We start from the raw sequence: 25,132 nt of genomic DNA, 5'->3' as shown, positions 1-25,132 counted from the left end.
TACCCAGGGTGTACGGGAGCTCCTTCTGTCATAGATGCCCTTGGCCTGTGTTTTAATCATCATCCTTTCTTGTTTTGTGACTGTGGGATACTGCTGGAGCTGCATCTGCCTTCTCCTAGGTTCAAAGCAGCCCCCTTGCCCAGCTGAGATGTAGGTGCTCACCAGTCCCATCAGGATGCCTGAATCATAGCGGTTGGAGCCTTGTATTGCCATGTGTTAAGTACCAGTAGTTAACTACATGCCTAAGTGTGACAGAGGAGCGGCTATTTTTGTCTCTTCTTGCTTGGAAAGTCAATGAAAAACTAGGAAAAAGCAATAGCAAGGGGAAAAAACAACCCCAAACCCCACCAGAGGTGTAGAGGGCTCCAGGCTCGGCTTTGCAGGCATGGTCAGGGCTAAACTCCACCGTTCTTCTCCTTTTGATTGAAGAACACTAGAAATCAGCTGGGGCGCAGGTGCTGCATTGTGTGAGATTAGCACTGATTGAATCCATACACGGGCACTGATTGAGGTGTGGGGCTGTGCTGCTGCTGGATGGGGGAAATGTTGCTGGATCGTGGCCCTTAATCAGCATTCTTCAGTGGTGGTGATGGGATTGGTGGGTGTCTCTTGGTCTTTTGGGGGATGTAGTTCAGAACCCCAGTGTAGGGAGAGGGAAATGTGGCAGTGAGAAGAGGGGTCTCTGTGTTGTTTTCTAGGGCAGGTAACAACCCTTTGAATCCTTTAAATGCTTGTAGGCATCAGTAGTCTTTTTGGAGAGGATCTGGAAATGTTCCAGCCTTCTTCAAACCACAGTGGTCATGAGCAAGATGGAAATCAGTGCCCTGCTGTGCAAGAGACTTTGGAGAGAGAGTGGTGTTACTTGGGTACTATTTCAGGCAAGGAAAGATGCCTTGCTGCACCTTTCCCATGTCCACAGTTTTCCTGGACTGGCTGCTCCCGCTCAGTGCCTTCATTTGCATCTCTATTTGGTAGATCAGGTGTTGCCACCAGCATCGACCAATTGATATTAGCATTTAAGTGCCACCTGTGCTATAAACACCTCCATTGATTTGCTCTATCCAAAGTTCTCTATTTCTCTTGCTGCCATCTCCTATTTCCTTATGAAGATTTCTCTCAAGCTAGTAACTGCTGTCAGCCATCAGGGCTTAAGCAAATGCCTTCCAACCTCCCTTGGGGCTGCAGAGGGCTCCTGAGCAGACCCTGAGTTGTCAGGATATGGATGTGTATCCCAAACAAGGGACTTAGAATGGGAAGACCAAGTGGGAGCTGAGAGCAGAGCGTGCCCGAGCATCCCACCCCATCACACCACTCCTCCCATTGCCAGTGATGCTGTCAGGGCTGCATGTGTCCCCACAAGGTGGAAGGAAAAGCAATAAAGAGGGAAAGAAGGGCTTTAGGAAAGAAACAAAAAGCTTAGCTTGTTTTAACAGAGCTGACCGGGTTTTCTGGATTTGCTCCATGGGGAGCATTAATTCAGAGTATCCTACAGATGGCTTTGGGGAGAAGATGTGCTACCTGGGTCTATGATTCCCAAAATGGGGTGCAGGGCCTTTGAGGCCAAACAGGGTGCAGACCCCTCCCCAGATTAATGTGACCTTCAGCTCAGCCACAGCCCAGCATCAGGACACGCTCTGCATCCCTCAGGTCATCACAGAGGCCAGCGAAATCCTATGGATGTTGGGGCTGCACGGAGAGTGTTAAGTCTGGACTTGGGATGCTGAGCGCAGACAGCTCCCGCCCTCCTCATCATCTTGTTATCAGTCTAATGTCTGGGAGCTGCAGTCATGGACCAAAACACCATTAAACTATCTGAAATGGAGCAACTCGACAGCCCCTGCCCTCGCAGGCTTATTATCTTTGCAGATGGATATTTTATATTTAGCAACCTCTAATGTATCAGTTGGGGCTTGGATTTGTCACGGGGAGCAGCTTCTGTTCTAGTGCTTGGGAGCGTCAGGCAAGCTGCTACCAGAGGGGAACCTTAGAGCAGCTTCCAGTGCCTAAAGGGGCCAACAAAGATGCTGGAGAGGGGCTTTTGACAAGGGCCTGTAGTGATAGGAGAAGGAATAATGGGTTCAAACTGAAACAGGGCAGATTTAGGTTAGATGGAAGGAGAAATTCTTTACGGTGAGGGTGCTGAGGCACTGGCACAGGATGCCCAGAGAAGCTGTGATTGCCCCATCCCTGGCAGTGCTCAAGGCCAGGTTGGACACAGGGGCTTGGTGCATCGTGCTCTAGTGGAAGGTGTCCCTGCCCATGGCATGGAGTTGGAACTGGATGAGCTCAAGGTCCTTTCCCACTGTAATCATTCTATGCTTCTATGATTCTATGTTAACAGGGTAGAGAAAAAGAGTTTAGGGTAACCACGCTTCCTGAGCATCCCACACTCTTCTGTTTTCCCCTGGGAGATATGGGTACAGTGGCAGGTTGGGAATCACCAAGCAGTGAGGACTGGATGGGAGGTGGTCATACTGGGTGATGCCAAACGGCACATCCTGGGTCCCCTCTGCCCTCAGGGCACTGGGATGGTGTGGGAATGCTACAAGGCATCCCATATCCGAGCACTGGAATGGATGGGAAAGGCAGGAGAATAGATACTGAGGGTGCCTTAGAGAGGGTGCCAGTGGAAAGGATTGGGAATAAAGACAAAGTGCCTTCCGCCCTCTGCATGGAGAATAAATATCAGGGATGACAGTGAGGGAAAGGCGGGCGGCACAGGCCTGCCCTCGGGGAGCTGTTGTTCAAGACCCGCCGTCACACGCTGCAGATGCCATTGTCCCCGCAGCTGATGTGACGCGTCGCATTGTTGGGAGAGGATTAGCAGAGCTGGCGCATGTTGATGGCCTGCTTCTAATTTGCATCTTTAACGAAGTGGGAGCCCAGCCAGGTTCTGTTCTTTTGTGTTTACTTCCAATGATTACAAATAAATCTTGGCTGCCTTTGCTCCAGCTTCCTGGAATAAAAGGCATTCGGAGCCTGTTAACTCGGGAGCTGGGGCGAGTAGCAGAAGGAAAGGAGAAAACCCATTAGGATCATGCAACTGTAATTAACAGTTTCTTCTCAAAGACAAGGGTGCTGGGGTGTTCCCTCTGCCCCTGTGACAGGTTCTTTTGGGTGGTAACTTCCCAGGATGAAGCAACACCCTGTCACTGCTGAGGGGCTTTGCTCCCGATGCGGGTGAGCTAATTTAGCCACTGAAAAGTGGGTCATCCAGCCAGTTTGGGACTGGTTTTGGCATCTCCATTTGTCATGTTGACAGGAAGTGTTGCCTCCAGGACAGAAAAGCAGTTTGGGGCTGAAGGGCTGTGGAAGTATTTACAAGTAGAACGCTGTTGGTTTGCATAAGGAAGGGGGAGGGTTTGGGGTTGATCCAAACATGAACATCATCCTGAAGGCTCCATGCTTGGGGTGAGAAGCGGTCTCCTGGACTGCTTGGGTTGTGCATAGACATTTTGGGGTCACCAGCATTCCATCCTTTGGGGTATCTTGCAGAGAAGGGTTTGCAAGACTTGCTTTATGCCTCCAACTCTTCACCTGCCATTTATCCTTCCAAACTTGTGCTGATGTTGGACACAGTATTTCCTTCACCATGGGGCAGATTTTGAGGGCAGCCCCAGGCTTTGCCCTCATAACTTGGCTGAAGCAACAGTGATAGAAAGGTCTGTGATGGGGACAGGGAAAAGCAGGGAATGAAGGTGGCACATCCAACACATAGGAGAAGTGCTGTCAATGTCATTGATGGGGCAAGGCAGGACCCTGCTGCGGGAACGACACAGGGGTCTCTCCTAATAGATCCAGGAGGAGGGAGCCCATCGCTTTGTGCCGTGAACACAAAGAGCGAGTCAGCAGAGTTATTTGTATTGTTGACACTAAGTGAAAGAATTCCTTGGTAAACTTCACAATTAGCATTTAAGGATGAGGAATTGGGGCAATTAGAGGGGAAGCGGTGCTGCGCTGGTGGCCCTGGCTCCCTCCCTCGTGCATCTTCTTGTTCTGCTGTGTTCAGGTTCATCGCCCTCATCACTCCAGCAGCTCTTGTCGCCCCTGAGGGAGGGGATAAAGATGGATCTGGGGATGTGGCATCTCTGGGAGGCCACATGTATCACTGTGTGCATTGCCAGCATCTGAGGCACCCCAACAAGCTGCTGTAGCAGAGAGAGGTCAGGGTGGGAGGCAGCCAAAGGGCTGCACATGGTGAAAAGTCTCTGCTCAAGGTCAGAGCATCTTAGGCAGAAGCTCTTCCCTGTGAGAGTGCTGAGGCGCTGGCACAGGGTGCCCAGAGAAGCTGTGGCTGCCCCATCCACGGCTGTGTTCAAGGCCAGGTTGGACACAGGGGCTTGGAGCAAGCTGCTCCAGTGGAAGGTGTCCCTGCCCGTGGCAGGGGGTTGGAGGTGGATGAGCTTTAAGGTCCCTTCCAACACAAACCAGTCTGGGATTCTGTGATCTCAAAGTGGGTACACCGGGGAGGTATTTGGAAGAGAAAGGGCAGAGAGGCTCTGAGTGTGACAGAGATGGAGGAGCAGATGTGTTGGGTGGTATCACATGAAGAAGAACTGTAGAAGAGAACTGGCATAAGGTGGGTGTCGGGGTTTGGGCTGACAATATCAGTCCCAAGATCTTCCCCCTGCCTTGCTGATGGTTTTTCTCCAGGTGAACTGCACATCCAGGATGGGTTTATTTCCCTCCCATCTGACAGGCACTTTATTGTCTTTGGTCCCTTTGGCAGGATTTCTTCTGGAGATGGATGTGGCGTCTTCAGGAGACTGTTAATGGGGGTTTGTCTTTGTTCTTAATTAGATCCCTTCAAGGGAAAACCTCCTGGCCTGCTTTATTCTCCAGCATTGTCAGAGCTTGTCTGCTTTATCTAAACACTTTGCAGAAGTCTCTTTACCTGTTTGCTTACTGGAGACATTATCATAATCCTGGTCAATTGGAAAGAGGTAACAAAGACGGCTCAGCAGGTGAGGGAGCTTAGCAGCTAATGGAGATCATTCTCCAAGCTAGGTAGAGGGTAGAGGGGTTGCTGCTCGCCTCTGGGTGTTGTTGTTTATTTGCCTTTGAAACCTTTCTGTGCCAGCTGATGGATGATGGCTCCGTTCTGATACGTTGCCTAGAGGCACAGGAGGGCTGGTTGAGAAGCAGGGTGGTTTGTCTGGTTCCTCACCACCTGTAGCTGCAGGGCATAACCCAAGCCCTGGTGGAGAGGAGCAGGATGCTCAGCAAGCAGAGCAAGCAGAGGGATTCAGTCCCACGTTAGTTACGGGGTGGCAGCAATTGAAGAGTGAAATTGAGGGATGGGGAGAAGGAGCCTTCACCTCCTTGCTCTTGGCATGAATCTGTAGGAGTCTCTATTTGCTCCTACCCATTTACTCCGAGTGGTTTTGAGGCTGGTACCAGTCTCTGGGAGCTATGGGTAAGGGTGGGTGATGCTGTCTTTGCCCTTCCTTGTGTGTGTCCTCCCATGTTATGGGCATTCCTGTGCATTTGGGATCTGAGCTGAAAATGGGAACTGTGAATGCAAAATGAGTGACTTCAGTCCTCAGGGGTCCCCAAGCACCCACATTTCCCTGGGAAGCTCACCCAAAATGTGTTGACATAGGGACGTGTTTGGTTACAGCACTAGTTCCTCATCCCTCTCACTTTAAACCCTAGTCAATGTGATTCACCCCTAATGAGGGAACCCAAGAGCCCCTCGCAGGGCTGTAGCCTGGCTATTTATGTGAGCACAGACATGCAAGTTGTCTGTTTTACATATTGCTGCCCTGATTTTTCAGTGCGCGCAATGAATAATTTACAGAAGCCGTGTGTAAGTATCTCTTTATTATTCATTATAATGAAGTGAGACAGCAGTAATAGTCCACTAGACTGGAATCCCCCAGGGCCGAACTTAACTTGGCTCTGCTTAGCTCTCCCCAAGTTAATTTGAACAAAGGGAGGGCTCTGCTTCCCGACAAGGATGCTGCTCGCTCCGGCGGAGCAGAGCCAGTGCCGCCGCGGGTACCGGGGCTCGTCTGCCGCCTGGGCAGGCTCCCGGCATTCCAGGCGTGGAAAGCCATCCGTCTTTCCCACCGTCCCTACGTGATGCGGCTGGCGGAGATGTACAGCTCCAGCAAGGGGAGCATTATTCCTTTGCAGGAGGATATATGGCTCGTGGCTCTGAAGCCAGGGCCCGGAGGGACCCTGAAACATGCCAAGTGTCACCCCTTCCCTCCACCCGATTTATACTGTCGATCGAGGTGATGCTTTGCCATCCCAGCAAGGGAGGCATATAACACCCTGAAACCTCTGCAGGCGAGATACTGCGGTGGGGATGGGGACAGGGACAACCCACTAGCCCATCTCTGAATTTACAGGCATGTGGAAAGGGACTTGTGTGAGGTTTTGATTGACTGTAGGTGCCTTCTCTTAGCATCTTGGCTGCACAAAGCTGCAGGCACAAGCTCACATCAAGCTTGATTTTCATGGTTTGCTAGGGGAAAGTTTCCTTTCTGTGGTCCTTGGTTGGGAAAGATGAAGCTCCTGAGAGGTGCTGGGCTCTTCATTTAACCAAATCCTTGGTGGTTTTGCTGCTGTGGCAGCAGCAGAGAGGCCACAAGTAACAAGATGGAGAAAAATCTATCAGACAAAATGAAAAAGCAGTGTTCTGCAGGAACATTTTAATTCCCTTTTTCCCCTTCCCTTCCCTCTGTTCTTTGCCAAGCATAAGTCAGCACCGTGGGCCGGAGCTGCCGCATCTCAGAGCAGGGAGGGTGGGAGACAGGCAGGAAATAAATCACAGCAACAACCGCGTTGTATTTTCAAGGCACTTGTAGGATTTACAGCTGCTTGTCCAAATGTTCTCTTCTCTTCCCTGTGCACTGGCTCCAGCTGTTTCTCTTCTTCCCCTCTCCCTGTGTGTACTGTGGCCCCTGTGCCCCAGCAGCGGGTGTATCTGTCACCCTGGGGATGGCTCAAGGGCCATGCTGACAAGCTGAACTGTCAGCGCATTGACAGCTTCATCTGGAAGTCTTGGTATGGAGCAAGGGTAGATTGAGGAGGAGAGGTGGACATGGCTGAGATGAGATCCTCCCCCTCTACTAAAGCTTATTGAGGCCGTATCTGGAGTGCTGTGTCCAGTCTGGGGCTTCTCAGTATAAGAAAGCTACTGGAGAGGGTCCAGTGAGGCCACAAGCATGCACAGGGGTCTGGAGGGGAGAGTGTAGGAGCTGGGCCTGGTTAGTCTGGAGAAGGGCAGACTTAGAGTGGCAGAACATGGGAACAAGCTGCCCAGGGAAGTTGTGGAATTTCCTAATCTGGAAACATTCAAACCCACCATGGATGTGTTTCTGTGTTACCTGCTCTGGGTGGCCCTGCCTTGGCAGGGGACTGGAATGGATGATCTCCAGAGGCCCCTTCCAACCCTAATGATTTCAGGACTGTATGGGTATGGAAAGTCTGTGTAGCACGTGGAGGTCAAGCAAAAAGGATTTTTGGCTCTGGTTCTCCAGCTCTATATGAAAGAAAAAGATGTTTTCTTGGTGGACCTGCCACTTCTGCGATGATGTGGGACATGGGGACAGGGTAGCATGGTCATGGTGTGTGCCATCTCCGTGTCTGCACATGATAGGGAGCTCCTGTTGTGCTCGTGTCTGCTTTTTGGGAACGGGGGTGCTCATTGTGTGATCTCTTCCAGGTTTGTGACCATCTTGTCTCTTCCTTTGCAGATGTACTGTTGATGACCGGGTCACACGGGTAGCGTGGTTGAACCGCAGCACCATCCTGTACGCCGGCAATGACAAGTGGTCTATAGACAACCGTGTGGTCATCCTCTCCAACACCAAGACCCAGTACAGCATCAAGATACACAATGTGGATGTCTATGATGAAGGTCCCTACACCTGCTCCGTGCAGACAGACAATCACCCCAAGACTTCACGCGTCCATCTCATTGTGCAAGGTAGGTATTTACGTGACTCATGCTGTTGCTGCATTGACTGTTGGATATGGGAAGCTGTATGGACTTGGGAAGGGTTTGGAGTGCCATCATGGTGCTGGAGATGTAGGAATCAGACCAACATCCATTGCTTCAGGGATCAACTGGTGTGGGAATGGGGATGTGGACCAGTGCTGGCCATGCCAGGACTGGCTGATGACTTGTGTCATCTCAGCCTCACTGTGTTGTATGATATCACATGTAGCAGAGCTCACCTAAGGACTGAAATAGGGTCTGGTGTGTCCTGATGGGAATTTGACCTATCTCCGTTGCTTGGGACCATGTTGCTTGGCTTGGCACGTTGGGAAGCAGTCAGCAAGGCTCCTGAGCATGCATTGGAAGATGCTTCAGGAGAGCAGAAAGTGAAGCACAAGACTCTGTGAGTTTGGGAGAGGGGGTAGATTGCATGAGAGGCTCAAAGTCATTCACAGCCATGAAGGGCTTTTGCAAAGGGCTTTGGAGGTCGGTGTAGCAGATCCTGTTGGGTTGCAAAGCAGAATTTCTCTGCTGGGGAGGATCTGGGTACCAGCAGCCCTGTAGTACTGTGGTGGATTCCACTCTGTATCCTTGTGGCTTTACACCAGCTCCCAGCTTTTGTCCGGCCTCTAGATTAATTTTTCAGAGTTAGTGTTAGTTCAGGTTAGATAAAGATAATGAAAGTTTCCTAATCCTCTTAAAGAAGATTTATCTGGCTGAGTAGAAAGCTCTCGGAATACAATAAAGCGTGTATAAAACCAGGACCTAATCTTGCCTTTAATTTCAAACAGCTGATGGGTATTGATTTAGCAATGAGCAAATCTGAAACATTTCTCAGCCTCGACATGTCTCTGAGAAGCTTCCCCCCATCACCGCATATGTATGTATTTATATATCCTTCTCATTTGAAGGAGGCAGGGTTTGATTTAGGCCACCCAGCCAAGGGGTTTTCCTGCTTGGTCTCAGCAGCAATGTGTTGGAGAGCCCTGACAAAGGGAACGTTTGCCTTGGGAAGAAGTCTGCATCAGGGACTGTAGCAATAGGACAAGGGGTGATGGGTTCAAACTGAAACAGGGGAAGTTCAGGTTGGAGATAAGGAAGCTCTTCCCTGTGAGGGTGCTGAGGCGCTGGCACAGGGTGCCCAGAGAAGCTGTGGCTGCCCCATCCCTGGCAGTGTTCAAGGCCAGGTTGGACACAGGGCCATGGAGCAAGCTGCTCTAGTGGAAGGTGTCCCTGCCCATGGCAGGGGCTATAACTGGATGAGCTTTAAGGCCCTTTCCAACCCAAACCAGTCTGGGATTGTATGATAGTAAGAGCAGAGCTCAGCTCTGCTGGGAGCATCACCTTTCATTGGGCCTTTTCCTCCTTTCTGAGCTGCATGTGAGCTGTGTCTGTGAAGTTTAATCTGTTTATCCTGTCTGCTCTCTAAGCATGCTAATCCATCCTGTCAACACAGGGAAGTATCCAAGTGCTTTGCACCTCATGGAATCAGGTGAACTGGCAGTTCCCGCTCCCCTTGTCCCATTTTCAGAGCAGGGCTTGCCATGCAGGCACTTCCCAGGCTTGGATGAGTGAAGGCGAGGGATACTTTGCATCCAGAGCATCTGTCTGGTGCTGAGGCAGTCCTAACTGTTCCTGGAAAGGTTCTTCCCCGCTGTGGGCATGTGGCACATCTTATTGAACAGCTTCTGTGCAGCAGTGACTGTGGTTGTCAGCTGTGTTGCAGAGAGGAGCTGGGGTTTTGTGGTGATGCAAGTATAGGTCAAGTGCTCTATGCTGAGAAGCTTCTCTATTTCTCTTTTGATGCATTAAGATCAAGCCACAGGGTTTACTTAAGTGGGGCTGCTGTGAAAGTCCATCTGTAGGTACCACCTTGCTGTCCTGTAGATGGTGGTGGTGGCCCAAGCAGCAAATCCTTCCCTTCTCTGTCCCTGGTCCAGCTCCAGTGCAGTTCCTTGGTGACTAAAATGTGCCTTCTGACCAGTCAACAACCGTGTTCAGGGCGGTTCATTTCTATTTGTATTGTGCAAAACTCTAAGTTGGCTGGATAGACTATTGGCTCTTTGTGTTCAATTGGGTTTTAATGGTGCTCCTGCCTCTCCCCCCAGCAACCCGGTGATAAATCTGCCACGGAGCTGCAGTCAACAGTAAATGTGTCTCTTAGTGTTGCTATTAATACACCTCTTGGATTGGATCATAGCAACAGCTGTTAACAAGGGTTTATAAGAGTGTAGGTGGCAGGAAGCCAAGGGGTTTGTTTTGTCTCCCTTTACATCCTTTTTCTTGGGGGCCACCTCGTGACGATGGGATGGAAGCTTTTAGGAACACGTGATGTTTGTGGCATGCCAGTGTGTTTTGGGGAATTAGGGATACAGAGAGAACTGGCATTTAATCTTGTACAAGTAGAAGATCATAGAATTATCTCAGAATCCCAGACTGGTTTGGGTTGGAAGAGACCTTAAAGCTCATCTAGTTCCAACATCCATGGTCACCTCCCACTAGAGCAGGTTGCTCTAAGCCCGTGTGTCCAACCTGGCCTTGAGCACTGCCAGGGATGGGGCAGCCACAGCTTCCCTGGGCACCCTGTGCCAGTGCCTCAGCACCCTCACAGGGAAGAACTTCTGCCTAAGAGCTCATCTCAGTCTCCCCTCAGGCAGGTTCAAGCCATTCCCCTTGGCCTGTCCCTACAGGCCCTTGTCCAGAGCCCCTCTCCAGCTTTCCTGGAGCCCCTTTAGGTATTGTAGAGTGAAATGAGTCTCCTCAACTTCCTCTTCTCAGAATTTGCTTGAGCAGAGGATGCTGTTGGGCTGGACCACAGATGAGGCCTCCTGCCTCTGGTATGAACCATGACAGTCTTTCCAGGATCAACCAGGAGACCTCACTGCATTGTGTTGCAAAGTGGTTTCAGTGTGTGGGGCACCGTAGACCACAGGCAGGATACACCCATGCCTCCTTGGTGTGCACTATTTCAGGACATGGGGTGTATTTCAGCCTGAAAAGTTGACTTCAGGGTGGATATTTTGGTTAAAGCTGTGGCTTTTGTAGTCAGTGTCCTCCTTGTAGTAGACACTAGAGAGGAGAGAGTACGTGCTGAAGCAGCATGTCATAGCATAGCATTGCTTTGGTATCCACACAGCTCCCTGAATGATGGAGTTTTCTGTGCTGAACACTGCAACAGTCCACCCCTATCTGACAGTGGTCTTTGGTACTCCTCAGATGTCCTCTGCTGCAGCTTTACGTAGAGAAGCCTCCTTTGTGCAGCCTTAATCCTACTCACGACAGATTCTTCTTTAAAACCTCTCCTGGCTGTCTGCATTGTTACTGGGAGCTGCTGGTTGGTGCAATCCATTTTCCCATCCTAGTGTTTGCTACTTTCCTCATGTTGAGAGCCAGGATGGGTTTCAATGGACCGTGGCCTTCATTTTCAGTAGGGAAGTTGTGGTCATGTGGATGGCTTTCCAAGTGCACCGAAGGATGCACCCTAGAGCTGTCTTATGTCACTTGTTGCATCCCTCACTTCTCAAAGCGTCACTGATCCACATGTAGCTCCTCACCAAGTGTCTCCAAAGCAAACTGAATCTTTCTTTCTGCTTTCTGATAACAACCAGCTCCTCAGGTCTCTGACAGGGCAAATCCCCCACCCCGTCATGGCCTCATTGAGCTCTTCTGTGATGTAGACTGAGCTCCGGGCTCCCCTTGGCACCACAGATTTCAGGATGGCTCCAGTTAAGCTCACTTTTATCCCGCTGCCTTTGATATCCAGGCAGGAGCTGAGACAGTGACACTTATTAAAACCTTACCAGGAGGCTGATGGGTGTGTGGTGAGCTGAGGAAACACAGGGAGAGGCTCAGCTGCCTTAGGTTGTAGGAAAGACCCAGTAATAGGTTGTAAGCATAGAAAGTGTTTATTAGAAAACATATTTTAACTGCTTGGCGTTTAAGACTTGGTGTGAGGAGGGGGGTTGTGGAGTACAGAAATAGCCTGAAGAAAGGAAAAGGGGAGAGAAGGGAATGCTTGCTAGGTAGGGGCCTCCAGAGCGGGCTTAGCTCCCTGCTCATTAGATACTTACCCCTTACCAGCTGGTGTGGGTTTTTTTGATCTACCTAGAGAAGTCTCTGTCACAGAGGACAAGAGATGACAGTCTAAGATGACCATATCTAAGTATGATAGAGAGAACAAGAGAGGATGGGCAGTCAATGTGATGCTGCTGGTAGATTCCGGTTGCTTTATGTCGCGTGCTGGGCTGCCTGGATGTATGGCTCCACATACATCTTAAGTGGAGGGTTTTATAGAATCATGGGTTGGAAAGGACCTTAGAGCTCATTCAGTTCTAAGCCCCTGCCACGGGCAGGGACCCCTTCCACTGGAGCAGCTTGCTCCAAGCCCCTGTGTCCAACCTGGCCTTGAACACTGCCAGGGATGGAGCAGCCACAGCTGCTCTGGGCAACCTGTGCCAACACCTCAGCACCCTCACAGGGAAGCACCTAAAGAACTTAATGGACTTAGGACTTAGTGAACTTGAAGAACCTGCAAAGGTGCTTCTTGAAGCAAGGGAATATCTCGGGCTTGCTGGGTGACACATGGTGTCCAAAGCAAAGGGTTCATCACCTGCCCATCCTGTATGTGCTGCTTGTTACGTTATGGTCCCTGTATCTGTGGTATGGATGGGAGGGCAACTGCCTTCCATCCTGTTGGTTCCAGCGGTATGGTGTCTCAGGAGGAATGCAGCTCCTTGCACAGAGGTTGCCAAAGGCTTAGAGCTCAGGTCCGGTCCTCTGAGCCTGAGCTCCTCTCTTGGCATTTTTGGAACAAGTGCACAGATATTACTGGAAGGTGGTTGAGATCTTCAGCCAGTGTGGCAAAGATGTGGGATTTGTTCCCTCTTGGCAATGGAAGTTGTCCTCAGGTGGGGTGGCAAAATGGCCAGTGATGTTTGGACATGTGCTGTGTTCATTTGCCTGTGGGTCTAACCAAATGATTTGAAGCCACTTAGGCTGGAAAGGCATCTTCCCAGCAGGAGCGAGAGCCCAAAACATGGCATGTCTGTAGTGTTTAAAGTCATGTTTCATGGCCTTCTCTGAGGACATCTGAGTGGGCATCATGCCTTTGGACCATGCAGTGGTGCCATGCAAGGTGTCATCAGACCAGAAGATCATGGGGAAAAGCTTTTCCTCCCGAGATGGAAGCAGAATGGGATGTGGCATCCAGGCTCTTGCATGTGTTTGCAGGACCAGAAGCAGAGCTTGCTTCTACCCTGGAGCTGCTGATATCCTGTGGGAGCAGGAGAAAAGAGTAGTGCTGGAGGCTTACCTGGGGGTCTGGATGCATTTCTTCAGCATCCCACTCTGTTTGGCTATTGTGAGCCTGAAAGGGTAAGTTCAGGATGCTCAGGAGTATGTAAGGGATGTAAGATGTGGTACTGGACCCCAACCAGGGTGGCACAGGTTGAGGTTGTGGCTGTTTGATGAGGAATCCCAGAGATGATGGCCTCAGTGGAAAGGAGCCCCATCATGGCTTCCAAATCCCCCTGAAAATCATGTCAGGGTTTGGAGAGTGATGCTTGTGTTGCCAAGGGGGGTGGCTGATGGCCACAGGTCTCACATAGCACAGATGGAAAGGAATCCTTGTGATAAGCAATGTCCTGTCTTAGGATGGGAAAAGGGTCCAAAGGAGCAACCAGATCCCTATGACACTGTTCTTCCCTCCCTGAAGCAGCAGAGGATGAGCCAGAATTCAAAGGCAGGCAGGCAAGGAAAGAAGATGCAGCAGTGAATTTATAGCTGAAGGAAGACTAGAGAATATCTGTAAGGAATAGCAAAGATTGAAGGAAGAAGGAACTGGAAGGGGGTTAAAGCCAAAGAGGATGAATAGAGAAGCTCAGAGAGTTGTAGAACAAAGGGAAGAGAGAATCAAATGTGCACATGCAGGAAAACACTGAGCATCAAAAAGGGATAAATGAAAGAGTAATGAAGAAGTGAGGGCACAGGGAGCGGGAAGCAGTGGAAAGGAAACAGCACGTCCTGCCTAGGTGGGAACAGCCTTAAAGAGAACATGGACCTGAAATCCAGATGGAGGTATGGAGGAAGGATGGGATGGGGAACACCCAGCGAGTCCTCAGCCTCCTGTTCTCAAGGCTTCTGCAAATCAGGGAAAAGGATCTGGTGGGACATGCCATTGGATTGGGAGCTGCTGGACCAACAGTGGGGTGGTGGCTGGTGAATTACTGCTAAAAGGGAACATGGGGAAGAGGGGGGAGAACTGGAGATATTGTTTCCTCATTCTATTGCACTCTGCTTCCTAATTGTTCATAAAGATCCCAGCAGGTTGTTACACAGCAGGTAGAACATTGGGAATTTGGGTTGATGGATTTCCCTGGCTCCGCGTAAAAACCTGGAGCACAAGGGTGCATGGCAAGGAGCTGGGAGATGACCTAAGATAGGGTGGTCAATGCCCATGTTTCATTCTTGTGATGGCTTGTGAGTGTTTAGTCCCTGACGTGAATGGATTTTGCATCCCCCCTGGCTTTTAGATGCCTTTGTGTTGAATTCCAATGTGGGAGAGATGTGGTTGCTGAGGGAATAGGAGCCAGGCTGGCAAATCTTGTCTGCACAGCAGAGAGGATGTGTCTGAAATCTGTGTGTGATGATCCTGCCCCATCAAAGGAGCACAAAAAGTGGGTTTTGCTGGGGGAAGTCTGTGAAAAGGGAATGGCCTAGAGAAGGGGAAGGGAAGATCTTTTAGTGTGGAGAAGAGAAGGCTCAGGGGGAACTTATTTCTCCCTACAGCTGCCTGACAGGAGGATGGAGCCAGGAGGGGGCTGGGTTCTGCTCCCAAGGAGCAAGGGATCGGACAAGAGGAAATGGCCTCAAGCTGCACATGGGGACATTTAGATGGAGCTGAGGAACAATTCCTGCCCCACAGGGTGCTCATGCATTGGAACAGGCTGCCCAGGAGTCCCTGTCCCTGCAAGTGTTCACACACCGTGTAGCCAAGGCCCTCAGTGCCATGGGTTAGTGGTGGCCTTGGCAGTGATGGAGAATGGTTGGACTTGATGAGCTTAAAGGTCTCTTCCAACCTGGTTGGTTCTGTGTTTCTAAGCTTTTCCCTTGCAAACAAAGCACCCAGACTGTGTGTGAGGCAGTGTGTGGCACATAGCTCGCTTGCCTGGGTCATTTTATATAAGTCATTCTGTTGAATGAGGCACTTAATCCATTTGCTTAGTACACCCAACTTTGGATGAGCCTCTCAGATTGGGCTGTCATAGGAACATGTTTGATGGGAGATGATCATCTTTGTTGCTGAGACACAGCACTTTGTTCAAACTCCTCATATCGCTTCCTTGTCCCCAAGTCACTTCCACCCAGGCTAGATGGGATGTGGGGGCACTTTGCATGCTTACATTTCTTCTTTAAGGGTATCAGCCCCAAACAGGAGCTTGCAGCATCATTGGCACCTTTATGCTGGTTTCTGTAGCTAATGAGCTTCTGACAGCTCCATCCCTCTTACACCAGGGAGGCTCATGAAGATCTGGAGGCCCTGGGCACCATGATGTCTGTGGAGGCTATCCCCTTTCCACTGAGTGCTCAAGATGGGATGTCCCCTTCTGTAGGCAGAGCAAGTCTCTGTGGGGACCTGTTCCTTGAGTAGAGGTGGGTGATTGGTTGTCATCTGGTATTATGTAGAGCTTGTAGGTAGCCACGTGTCATCTCACCCTACTGAAGGTCTAGGAAGAGGTCTCATTTAATGGACTAGGAGCCAAGGATGCGGAGGAGGAGCACAGGTTGCATGTGTCAGCTGCAGTGCTCAGCCAGGCTTTGCACTCTGAGGCGTCCATCAGGAATGATCTGGTAGCTAAATATAGTCCAGGGCCATGGTGAGTGGCTCCAGTCGGGATCGATGTAAGGAGCAGCTGGGAGATGACTCAGCTCGCATGTGGTTGTGTGCATCAGCATCACATGTAATCAGTGGTCACGCAGTGACTCCTGACGTGCTGGCTTTTCCCATGTGGTTTAGCAGGGAAAAGGGATTGCCAGTGACATGGGCTGGAGCTGTGCTCTCTGCTGAGGTGGTGGCTGTCCCTAAGCACACATCGGGGTGTCTGCTAGAAGCACATGAGGTCCAAGCTCCCTGGTTGCTTTTGTCCCCATATGGGGTGGCTGTGGAGCACATGCAGTGCTTGTGCCCAGAGGAAGTGCATGGACTGGCTGGTTTTGGGGATGTCACAGGGATGACTTGGCTATTTGCAGTCTCTGGTTTAGGAGGCGAGGGCAGGGACACTGTGTGCTCCGATGGAGAGCGAACCGCATCAAGCAGTTCAGGTTTGGCGCGGTAAAGGAAGGAGATAAATCACAGGCTTATTGTTATTGAATTTAGTGGCATCGCTTTCACATTCCATTTCTCTCACCGGCTTTCCAAGCAAACAAGAAATTACAGCACAAATGTATTCTTTTTGGCCTAGCAAACATTATGCATTAAGTTAGTTGTGATTAATACCATGCAGGGTCAAGGAAATCCTCTGTGGGCTGCTCCCCTATTCCTTGGGATTTAATCTGTATTCAGTTTGCTTCTAGTCGCAGTCTTTTACAAGGAAGGCAGGAGTATGAATAAGTGGGGGTAGGGATCTTGTTAATGTCTTCTCTGGCTGCTTGTTAGTACGTTCACCTGGTTGTTAGTATGTTTGTTTCTTATCTTATATATGTAGTACGGAGAGTAACAAGTGATGGGACAAGAGGAAACGGCCTCAAGTTGCACCAGGGCAGGTTTAGATGGAGCTGAGGAACAATTCCTTCCCCAGAGGGTGCTCAGGCATTGGAACAGGCTGCCCTGTGCAATGCTTCAGTCGCCATCCCTGCAAGTGTTCACACACCATGTAGACAAGGCCCTCAGCGTCATGGGTTAGTGGTAGCCTTGGCAGTGCTGAGAATGGTTTGACTTAAAGGTCTTTTCCAATCTGGTTGATCCTATGAATCTATGGGTTACTGTCTTAAGTCATGGATATTTGCTCTGTAGGGGATGCAGGGCAAGTAAACATAAAGAAACAAAGTGAATCCAAGGAAAGCATGCTGTCAGTAGGGAAATGATAGGAACAGCATCCATAGTGGTGCTGGTGGGCTGTGAGATATTAGCAGGGCTATGTGTGGCCTTTGGTGACCAGGAGAGCATTAGAACTCGGCACCCAGCCCTGATCCCAACCGGTCCCCGTCTCAAGGCACAGCAGCTCTGGCAGGATGTGCTTGTCAGGGCAGATCTGTGTGTGCTTTGGCTGTACCCACCTCACGGTGTTTACAGGGCACAGCAGGCTGGTTTTAGCTGCACAGTCATGTTTGGTGCTGGATCCATCCCTCCTGCCGGCACTCGTGTCCTTGCATTTGCCTGGCTCCCATCCGCTCATCCCATGGGATTAAACCTGCTTAAAGGCAAAGCCAGTGCGCCCTTGAGATGCCGTTGTCCTCAACAGCTTGGCTGGTAGGATCTATAGAAATGTAATCAAGGTCTTTAGATGTTCTTCTCCAAGTCCTGGTAACCTCATAGGCAACGATCGCTGTCATGGCAGGGTATCAAGCCTCATCTTTCCACTGTGTCAGCATCCTTTGCTAAGGGAAGGGGGTTAGGGCTGATGAGTGTATTGATAGTGGTATTTTCCTGCACAGGAGCAAAAGTATTTCTGTGCCTGGGAGGAGCAGAGGTTCACATCTGTGTCCAGAACACTTGTTTCTGTGTATCACTTTGTATGTGGGGTTTAGGAGTTAGGGGATGGGAAAGGGATGCTGACTGTGAGCTGGAAGAAGGCTGGGAAGCTCCAGATTACCCCCTACCCCACATGTGTCACCCCTTTTTCAGCCTGGGGGAGTAGCCCTGTCCTAGGGGTGTATTGCTGGAGGACAAACGGTGATGGTCCTGGGGGACAGCCTAGAGTGAGACAGTCCTAGCTCTGTTCTGAGTAAACAGCACCTCGAGTGTTTGGAGTTGGTTCTAGCTGTCCTGGGGCACCTGCCTTCCTCTGGCAGGGAGCACCTATATCTAGTAAGGATGTGAGCAGAAGATAATGTCTGTGTTGTGTTTGGGGTTTTATCCTCTGTCATCCATGGCTGGCACAGCCTTTCAGGTAGTGTGGGGTGTAGAGCAAGGGTCACCAAACAGGGGTACCTAGGGGGAGTGCGATGGCTGTGATTTTGCTGGTCCTGCATCACCCTCATCCTGCTTTAGAGCTTCTATAGGTAATAGCAGACATAAGACAGCCAGGCTGACTTGTGGATCAGGGGTAGACATCCTGGGGTCCCACCAGATGCTGTCCTTTAGGTCTAGCACTGCTTGTGAGGAGTACTGGTTTGCAGGATTGTGAGTGAGTGACAAGTGCCCAGTGGTGGGAGGGCTTTTCTGGGATGACGTAGCTGGTTTTAGATGATCCTGGTACCTGCTGAGCTGCTGTTACTGATAGGGCAAGGTGCGGGGAGGCTGGTAATAGGGGATAACGTCATCTCCTAGTCCCAGCAAGGAAGGGCCATCAGAGCTCATCAGAGTCAACTGGCACCGCTCTGAGCGTTAACTACATTTTCCAGCAGTGCACACTTTTCATTTCCAGATTGGTGCTTCCCCCCCATGAAGGACTTAAACAATCTTCCTTGCTATAACAGACCATGTACTTCTGTATTCATGTGTCAAGGTGTTGGGCAATTTACTGCCTTGCAGGACACATCTGGCTGCAGAGACCGGTCTGTGTCCCCACTGTGGCTTGCCCCACTGAGGGAGGTGGTTGGGAAAGCAGGGGTAGGGTGTTCTGGTTAAGGTTGGAATAGAGTTAACTTGCTTCCCAGTAGCTGGTACAGTGCTGTGCTTTGGATTTAGTCTGAGAATGACGTTGGTAACACAGTGAAGTTTTAGTTGTTGCTAAGTAAGTAGTACTTATACTTACCCTGATCCGAGGACTTCTCAGGCTCTTGTGCTCTGCCAGTGAGGAGAGGCACAAGAAGCTGGGAGGAAGCATTATCCCCTTTTAGCTTTATATTCTATCCCCATGTTTACTTCCCTTATCATTATTATTATAGAATACATTATAATTTATTTTATATGCATTGTCTATTTTATATTTTATACTGTTAAGTACTGGGCCCCTCACTGCAAGAGAGGCACTGAGGTGCTGGAGTGGGGACAGAGAAGGGCAGTGGAGCACAAGTGTGATGGGGAACGGCTGAGGGACCTGGGGGGTTTAATCTGGAGAAAGGAAGGCTCAAGGGGGGTCCTTATTGCTCTCTACAACTGCCTGGCAGGAGGATGGAGCCAGGTCTTCTCCCAAGGAACAAGGGATGGGACAAGAGGAAACGGCCTCAAGTTGCACCAGGGCAGGTTTAGATGGAGCTGAGGAACAATTCCTGCCCCAGAGGGTGCTCAGGCATTGGAACATTGCCCTGTGCAATGCTGCAGTCACCATCCCTGCAAGTGTTCACACACCATGTAGGCAAGGCCGTCAATGACTTGGGTTAGTGGCAGTAGACTTGATGATCTTAAGGTCTTTTCCAATTTGGTTGATCCTGTGATTCTATGATGGTACTGTAGTTATAAACACTTATCTCAACTTGTGGGTATTACATTCCTATGATTCTCCCCCCCATCCCACTTGGAAAGGGGAAAAAAGAGGGGTGAGTGAGTTGCTGTGTAGTAAGTAGTCGTTGGCTGGATTAAAACAGCAACAGGGGACCCCTGATGTCCCTTTCCAGGCAGTGTCTGTATTGGCTGTGGTAGATTTCTGACTCTTCCCAGTGCGAGCACCCTTGTTTCAAGGGTCAGGTATGGGATGCTGTGCGACCTGGGGTCTCTTCACCTTGTATGCTTCAGGAATGGGGTTGGCACAGTATTCCTGGTGTTGCAGGAGCAGTGTCAGGTCTCAGTCACTCCCAGGGAGCTGTGTCCGACTGCTCGGAGAGCTGGGAAGCGGCGTCAGGGAATGGGCTTTAATTGCTTTTTGCCAGGGCCAGGGTTATTTATGGATGTGCAGATTGCGAAGTTATTTATTAGATAGAGTATCTGGGGATAGAATCCTATAAATCACCATGGCTGGTATTGAAGGGAGCAGACGCTCAGTAATTTAAACAGCTTTCTTTAATAAACATGCTAAAATATGAGGCTCGTTGCAGGATATAAGAAGAGCTGGATATTGGGATCTTGGATGTGTGTGTCTGGGGAGAAAAGCAGTGTATCTGGTCCCCAGAGGGCACTGGGGACCCCTCCATGTCTGATACACTGGATTGGTGACTGGACAGGGCAATGGGGTGGGTGCAGCCAACTGGTGATGGGGCAGGTCTTGGTGGTGTGTTTGACAGTGGGTTTCCTCCTGCTTGTGTCTTGCAGTTCCCCCCCAGATTGTGAACATCTCATCAGACATCACTGTTAATGAGGGCAGCAGCGTCACCCTCATGTGCCTGGCTTTTGGGAGACCAGAGCCCACCGTCACGTGGAGACACCTCTCCGGGAAAGGTGAGACCATGCTCAGGGATCAGTGGATGAGGGGTCTGAGCAAGGATCTCACGTGGGATGGATGGACCATAGACCTCAGGGCAGCCTTCCAGGATCTGAAGGGGGCTACAAGGATGCTAGATGACTCTTCATCAGGGACTGTAGCAATAGGACAAGGGGTGATGGGTTCAAACTGAAACAGGGGAAGTTCAAGTTAGATCTAAGGAAGAAGCTCTTCCCTGTGAGGGTGGTGAGGCACTGGAACAGGTTGCCAAAAGAACTGCTGAACGCTCCATCCCTGGCAGTGTTCAAGGCCAGGTTGGGCAAAGACTCGGGTGGCATGTTCTAGTGGAATGTCTCCCAGAGGGTTGGAACTGGATGATCTTAAGGTCCTTTCCAGTCCAAACCATTCTGTGATTCTATGGTTTTATGTCCCTGTAGAGGTGGCCAAAGGCAGCGCAGAGATTTCTGTTGCAGAGGGTGGAGATGCCGTGCCTAGGTATGAGTTGAAGATGTCTCAACCTTCCTGAGTGAATGGGAGACCAGAATGGGGGCTGTCAGAGGAGGGCAGGTCTATGGGTGAGATCCAGGCACTGGTGTCTGTGGGTGACAGTGTGATCTGTTTGGCCCATCTCCCAGGGCAGGGCTTTGTCAGTGAGGATGAGTACCTGGAGATCACGGGCATCACTAGGGAGCAGTCCGGGGAGTATGAATGCAGCGCCGTCAATGACGTGGCTGTTCCTGATGTGAGGAAAGTCAAAGTCACCGTCAACTGTGAGTGCAAGGGCCGGGGGAATGGTGGTGGGTGGTGGGATCGTGGCACAGGGTGACATGGCATGGGATCTCCACAGACCCACCGTACATCTCCAATGCCAAGAACACGGGCGCCTCGGTGGGCCAGAAGGGCATCCTGCAGTGCGAGGCCTCGGCTGTCCCCGTGGCAGAGTTTCAGTGGTTCAAGGAGGACACTAGGTGAGAGCTAAGGTGGTCAAGGGCCTTGTATGGAGGCAGAGTGGGTTCAACACATTGTGCTGGGTCTAAGTGGGTTGTTTCTTCCAGAGGCAACGGTGGTGGCTGGTAGGGTTGATGTGGGATGCGTAGGTTATGCAGGGAGATGGGTTAGGGGATGGAGAGTTTTTCAGGGCTTGCCTTCATGGGATGTGGGGAGTCTGGAGGGGGCATGCGTGGGACTTATCTGGTGGGAAGGGCAGGGAGCATGACACGTTGCACTCTAAGCATCATCAATGTGGCTTTGAACCTTGCAGGTTAGCCAATGGACTGGAGGGTGTGCGGATCGAGAGCAAGGGCCGCCTGTCTACGCTGACCTTCTTCAACGTCTCAGAGAAGGACTATGGCAACTACACGTGTGTGGCCACAAACAAGCTGGGCAACACCAATGCCAGCATCATCCTGTATGGTAGGTACCCCGGTTTTGTTTGCAGCAAGGTGTAGTGAGGAAGAGGAGGAGGAGGAAGAAGAAGGAGAAGAGGAGGAGGAAGAAGTAGAGGAGGGGGATGATGAACAGGAGGAGGATGTGTGACCAGTGATGAAAGGGAGTGGGTTTTATGAAACAATGCCATCCCATCGAGATGCTAAATGGAGTGAGCTCTGAGCAGGAGGATACATCAGAGGATGGTGAGGAGACCTGCACTGGCCCAAGCAGGAGGGCACTGCTTAGCAGTGCTTGGTGGTGGTTATGGTGGGTATTGAGGGATGAGCAGCAGATGGTGAAGAGACAGAACATCGTTGGAACGCAGGCCTGAGGAGAAGGCCCCAGCAGGTAAGGACACACTCTGGGGACACAGTGAAGGGTATTTGCAGGTTGTCCCATTGGCAAGGATACAGGCAGTTGTTAAGGTGTGCAGGTAGTGGCAGGTTGGGAAGTGTAGGTGTCGAGTTGGGTATTGTAGTTGGCACTTGAGGTAGCATAGGTATTGTAGCTTGGGTATCGTAGGTGGCAATTTGGCTAGCATAGGTATCAAGTTGGGAAGCATAAGTGGTAGGTTGTATAACATCAGTGTTAGATTGGGGATTTAGGTGTCACTTTGGGTACTGTAAGTGTTAGATTAGATGCTCTAAGTGGCACTTTGGGTAGCACAGGTGGGTAGCATAGGTGGCACTTCAGGAACCGTAAGTGTTAGGCTGGGTATCTAGGCGGCACTTTGGGTACTGTAGGTGTTAGGTTGGGTAGTGTAAGTGGCACTTTTGGAACCATAGGTGTTAGGCTGGGTAGAGTATGTGGCACTTTAGGTAGTGTAGGTGTTAGGCTAGGTAGCATACCTGGCAATTTAGGTGGTGTTAGGTTGGATATCATAGGTGTTAGGTTGGATACTGTAGGTGGCAATTTGGGAGCCACAGTTGTTAGGCTGGGTAGCATAGGTGGCACTTTGGGTAGTATATGTGATAGGTTGTGTAGCAGAGGTGGCACTTTGGGAACCATAGGTCTTTGTGTGGCACTTCTTTAGGTAGTGTAAGCGTCAGGTTGGGTAGCACAGGTGGCAGTTTGGGAACCACAGATGTTAGGTTGAGTAGAGTATGTGACACTTTAAGTAGTGTAGGTGTTAGGCTGGGTAGCATACCTGGCACATTAAGCTGGGTAGTGCTGGTGGCACTTTGGATAGTATAGGTGTTAGGTTGGGTGTTGTAAGTGGCACATACGGTAGTGGAGGTTTGGTAGTATAGGTGTCACTTGAGGTAGCATAGGTGGCACTCTAGGTGGGGTTATGCAGCTGACTCAGGCTTAGCACAGCTTTATTAGACTGGTTACATCAGAGTAGTGGGTTGTAAATAGAGAAAGGGGATATAGATAGGGAAGGGGTGGGATGGGGGTTAGGGAGCAGAGGGACCACCCCCTGCGCTCTGTCAATTGGCACCAGGCACCATAAATAATCCCATCCCAGATGGGACCTCTTATAAAAAGGGAAGAAAGGGTGAGCAGAGGGACCCCCCTGCACTATGTCAATTGGCACCAGGCACCATAATCCCACCCCAGAGGGTACTTATTATAGGAAGGGTAGGTATAAGAAGGGTAGGAAAAACTCCCTCCCCTTCCTTCCACTCTGGAAGGAAGGGGCTAGGGGGAGGGAGGGGTTTCCTATACCTGCCCAGAGTCCATCCCGAATGTTGTGTCCCTTCTGGAATCGCAGCTCTCGTCACCAACCATCCTGGGGTGCCCGACCTGCTACCTGCAAAGAATAGTACCCACCGCCACCATCATCTCTTCATGTGTTTGTTGTTGGCCACCTTTCCTACCCACCACCAGGCCCATCTGCTTTGTCCAGTCCTGATGGATGCATGGTCTCCTCCATCATTACCTCTTCCATCGTTGTCTCCACCACAAAGATGTGGTTCTGTGCTGTGGACTGAGAGCTGCTCGCAAGTGATACCTAAAATGTCCTAAAAGAGAAAGTCCTACCTATCCAGATAGTCCTCCTAACTCCCTATACAACAGCTCAGCAGTGCCTACATCTCAGCCAGAGGATTCATAGTGACTCCTGCTAGGATGTCACCTTTTGTCTCCCTTGGTCTTCACTGGATCTCCTTATACTTCCTGATGTACTGGATCTGGAACCTCCTTCTCTGGCTGTCCATCCATTTCTGTCTACATGGGCCAAGCTGCCTGGGGATTAAGCCCTCTATCTATCTACCAAGCTTCCTCACCACACTCTTCGGCCTGGTGGCATGCCTAGCCTTACATCATGGCCATGCTCCAACCTTATATCTATCCCTCATCATCTTCTCCTGCCTCTCCACAGTATGTGGAGCATGGGCAGACCTGTGCCTGGTCTCTCCTCCAGGCCTTTGCTTCCCTGGCTCTTCTCAGCTGGCACCCACATGCATCTACCTACCCAAACAACTAGCCTTCATCTTATGAGATGCAACAAACCTGCTTTCCACACACAGACCTCAATGGCTGCATCTTCTTTGTCCTCCTCTTCCTCCTTGCCTGCTTCCTAAGAACCCCCTCACACCATGACATCAAAACGTTGCCATGCACATGACAGTCCACATGTCTGACCCATGCCATATCCAGCTCATGCTCAGCACTAAAGGCTGATGCCTTTAGTGCTGAGAATGAGTTGTCCCACTTCCAAGCACCTCTGAAATGGTGTCTGGTTGCTCCTCTTCCTCATTGCTGCCACCACTGTCTGTCTGTCCTGGCTTCTGCTGGGGTTAAACCACAGTGCTGTCCTCGACATGTGCCTGATAGGAAGAAACCCCACATCAACCCCCTGTGATTGCCCTGGCAATGCCAACTGGTTTCCACAAGGCTAACTCCCGTATTGTCCCTTCCCGTTCCGTGTCAAAACTTAACCCGTGGTAAACAGCTTGCAAGTGTTACACCTCACCAACTAACTCTGCTGTCCAGGACCAAAACACCACCAAATACAGCCTGTGAACCCCTTAACACCCCCAGCCACAGGGGGTCCTTCCTACCCACCCAGAGGCTCAAGTCCAGAATGGCCAAGAGCACTCAAACCAAGAGACAGCAGCACACTTCTTTCTTCACCCTTGTGCTCCTGCTAAAGACTTGCCTGCACAGCCACACTCCAAATAATCTATGTCCTCTGCCACCTTCTCATGCCTATGGGGCCTTCCTCCTCCTCCTCCAACAAAGACGTGCCTCAAGCTCTTTGCCTGCCTCCTTAACACCACCACCAGCAACGCTCTCCAAACAATGCATAAACCAACATCCCTAAGAGTGGGGAATGCAACATCCCAGGAGCACC

The 25,132-nt window shown here is 50.6% G+C and overlaps 1 protein-coding gene across 6 annotated transcripts in view; it reads left to right on the top strand.

Annotated features, from left to right (window-relative positions):
* LOC133220461 (opioid-binding protein/cell adhesion molecule homolog) overlaps positions 1–25,132 on the top strand; it is a 332,740-nt gene that overhangs the window by 306,172 nt on the left and 1,436 nt on the right. For all 6 annotated transcript variants that reach the window (XM_061368627.1, XM_061368626.1, XM_061368630.1 and 3 more), the window contains 5 exons: positions 7,707–7,939; positions 20,298–20,423; positions 21,042–21,176; positions 21,254–21,374; positions 21,668–21,819. In XM_061368627.1, coding sequence (XP_061224611.1) covers positions 7,707–7,939; positions 20,298–20,423; positions 21,042–21,176; positions 21,254–21,374; positions 21,668–21,819 — 767 coding nt within the window. The remainder of the gene's footprint in view (positions 1–7,706; positions 7,940–20,297; positions 20,424–21,041; positions 21,177–21,253; positions 21,375–21,667; positions 21,820–25,132) is intronic.

Source organism: Neopsephotus bourkii, unplaced genomic scaffold (assembly GCF_033783945.1).
Source record: "Neopsephotus bourkii isolate Nb327-2 ecotype Australia unplaced genomic scaffold, CSIRO-AGI_Nbou_v1 NB_1433, whole genome shotgun sequence".
Lineage (NCBI taxonomy): Eukaryota > Metazoa > Chordata > Aves > Psittaciformes > Psittacidae > Neopsephotus > Neopsephotus bourkii.
This window is presented reverse-complemented; position numbering and strand designations above follow the sequence as displayed.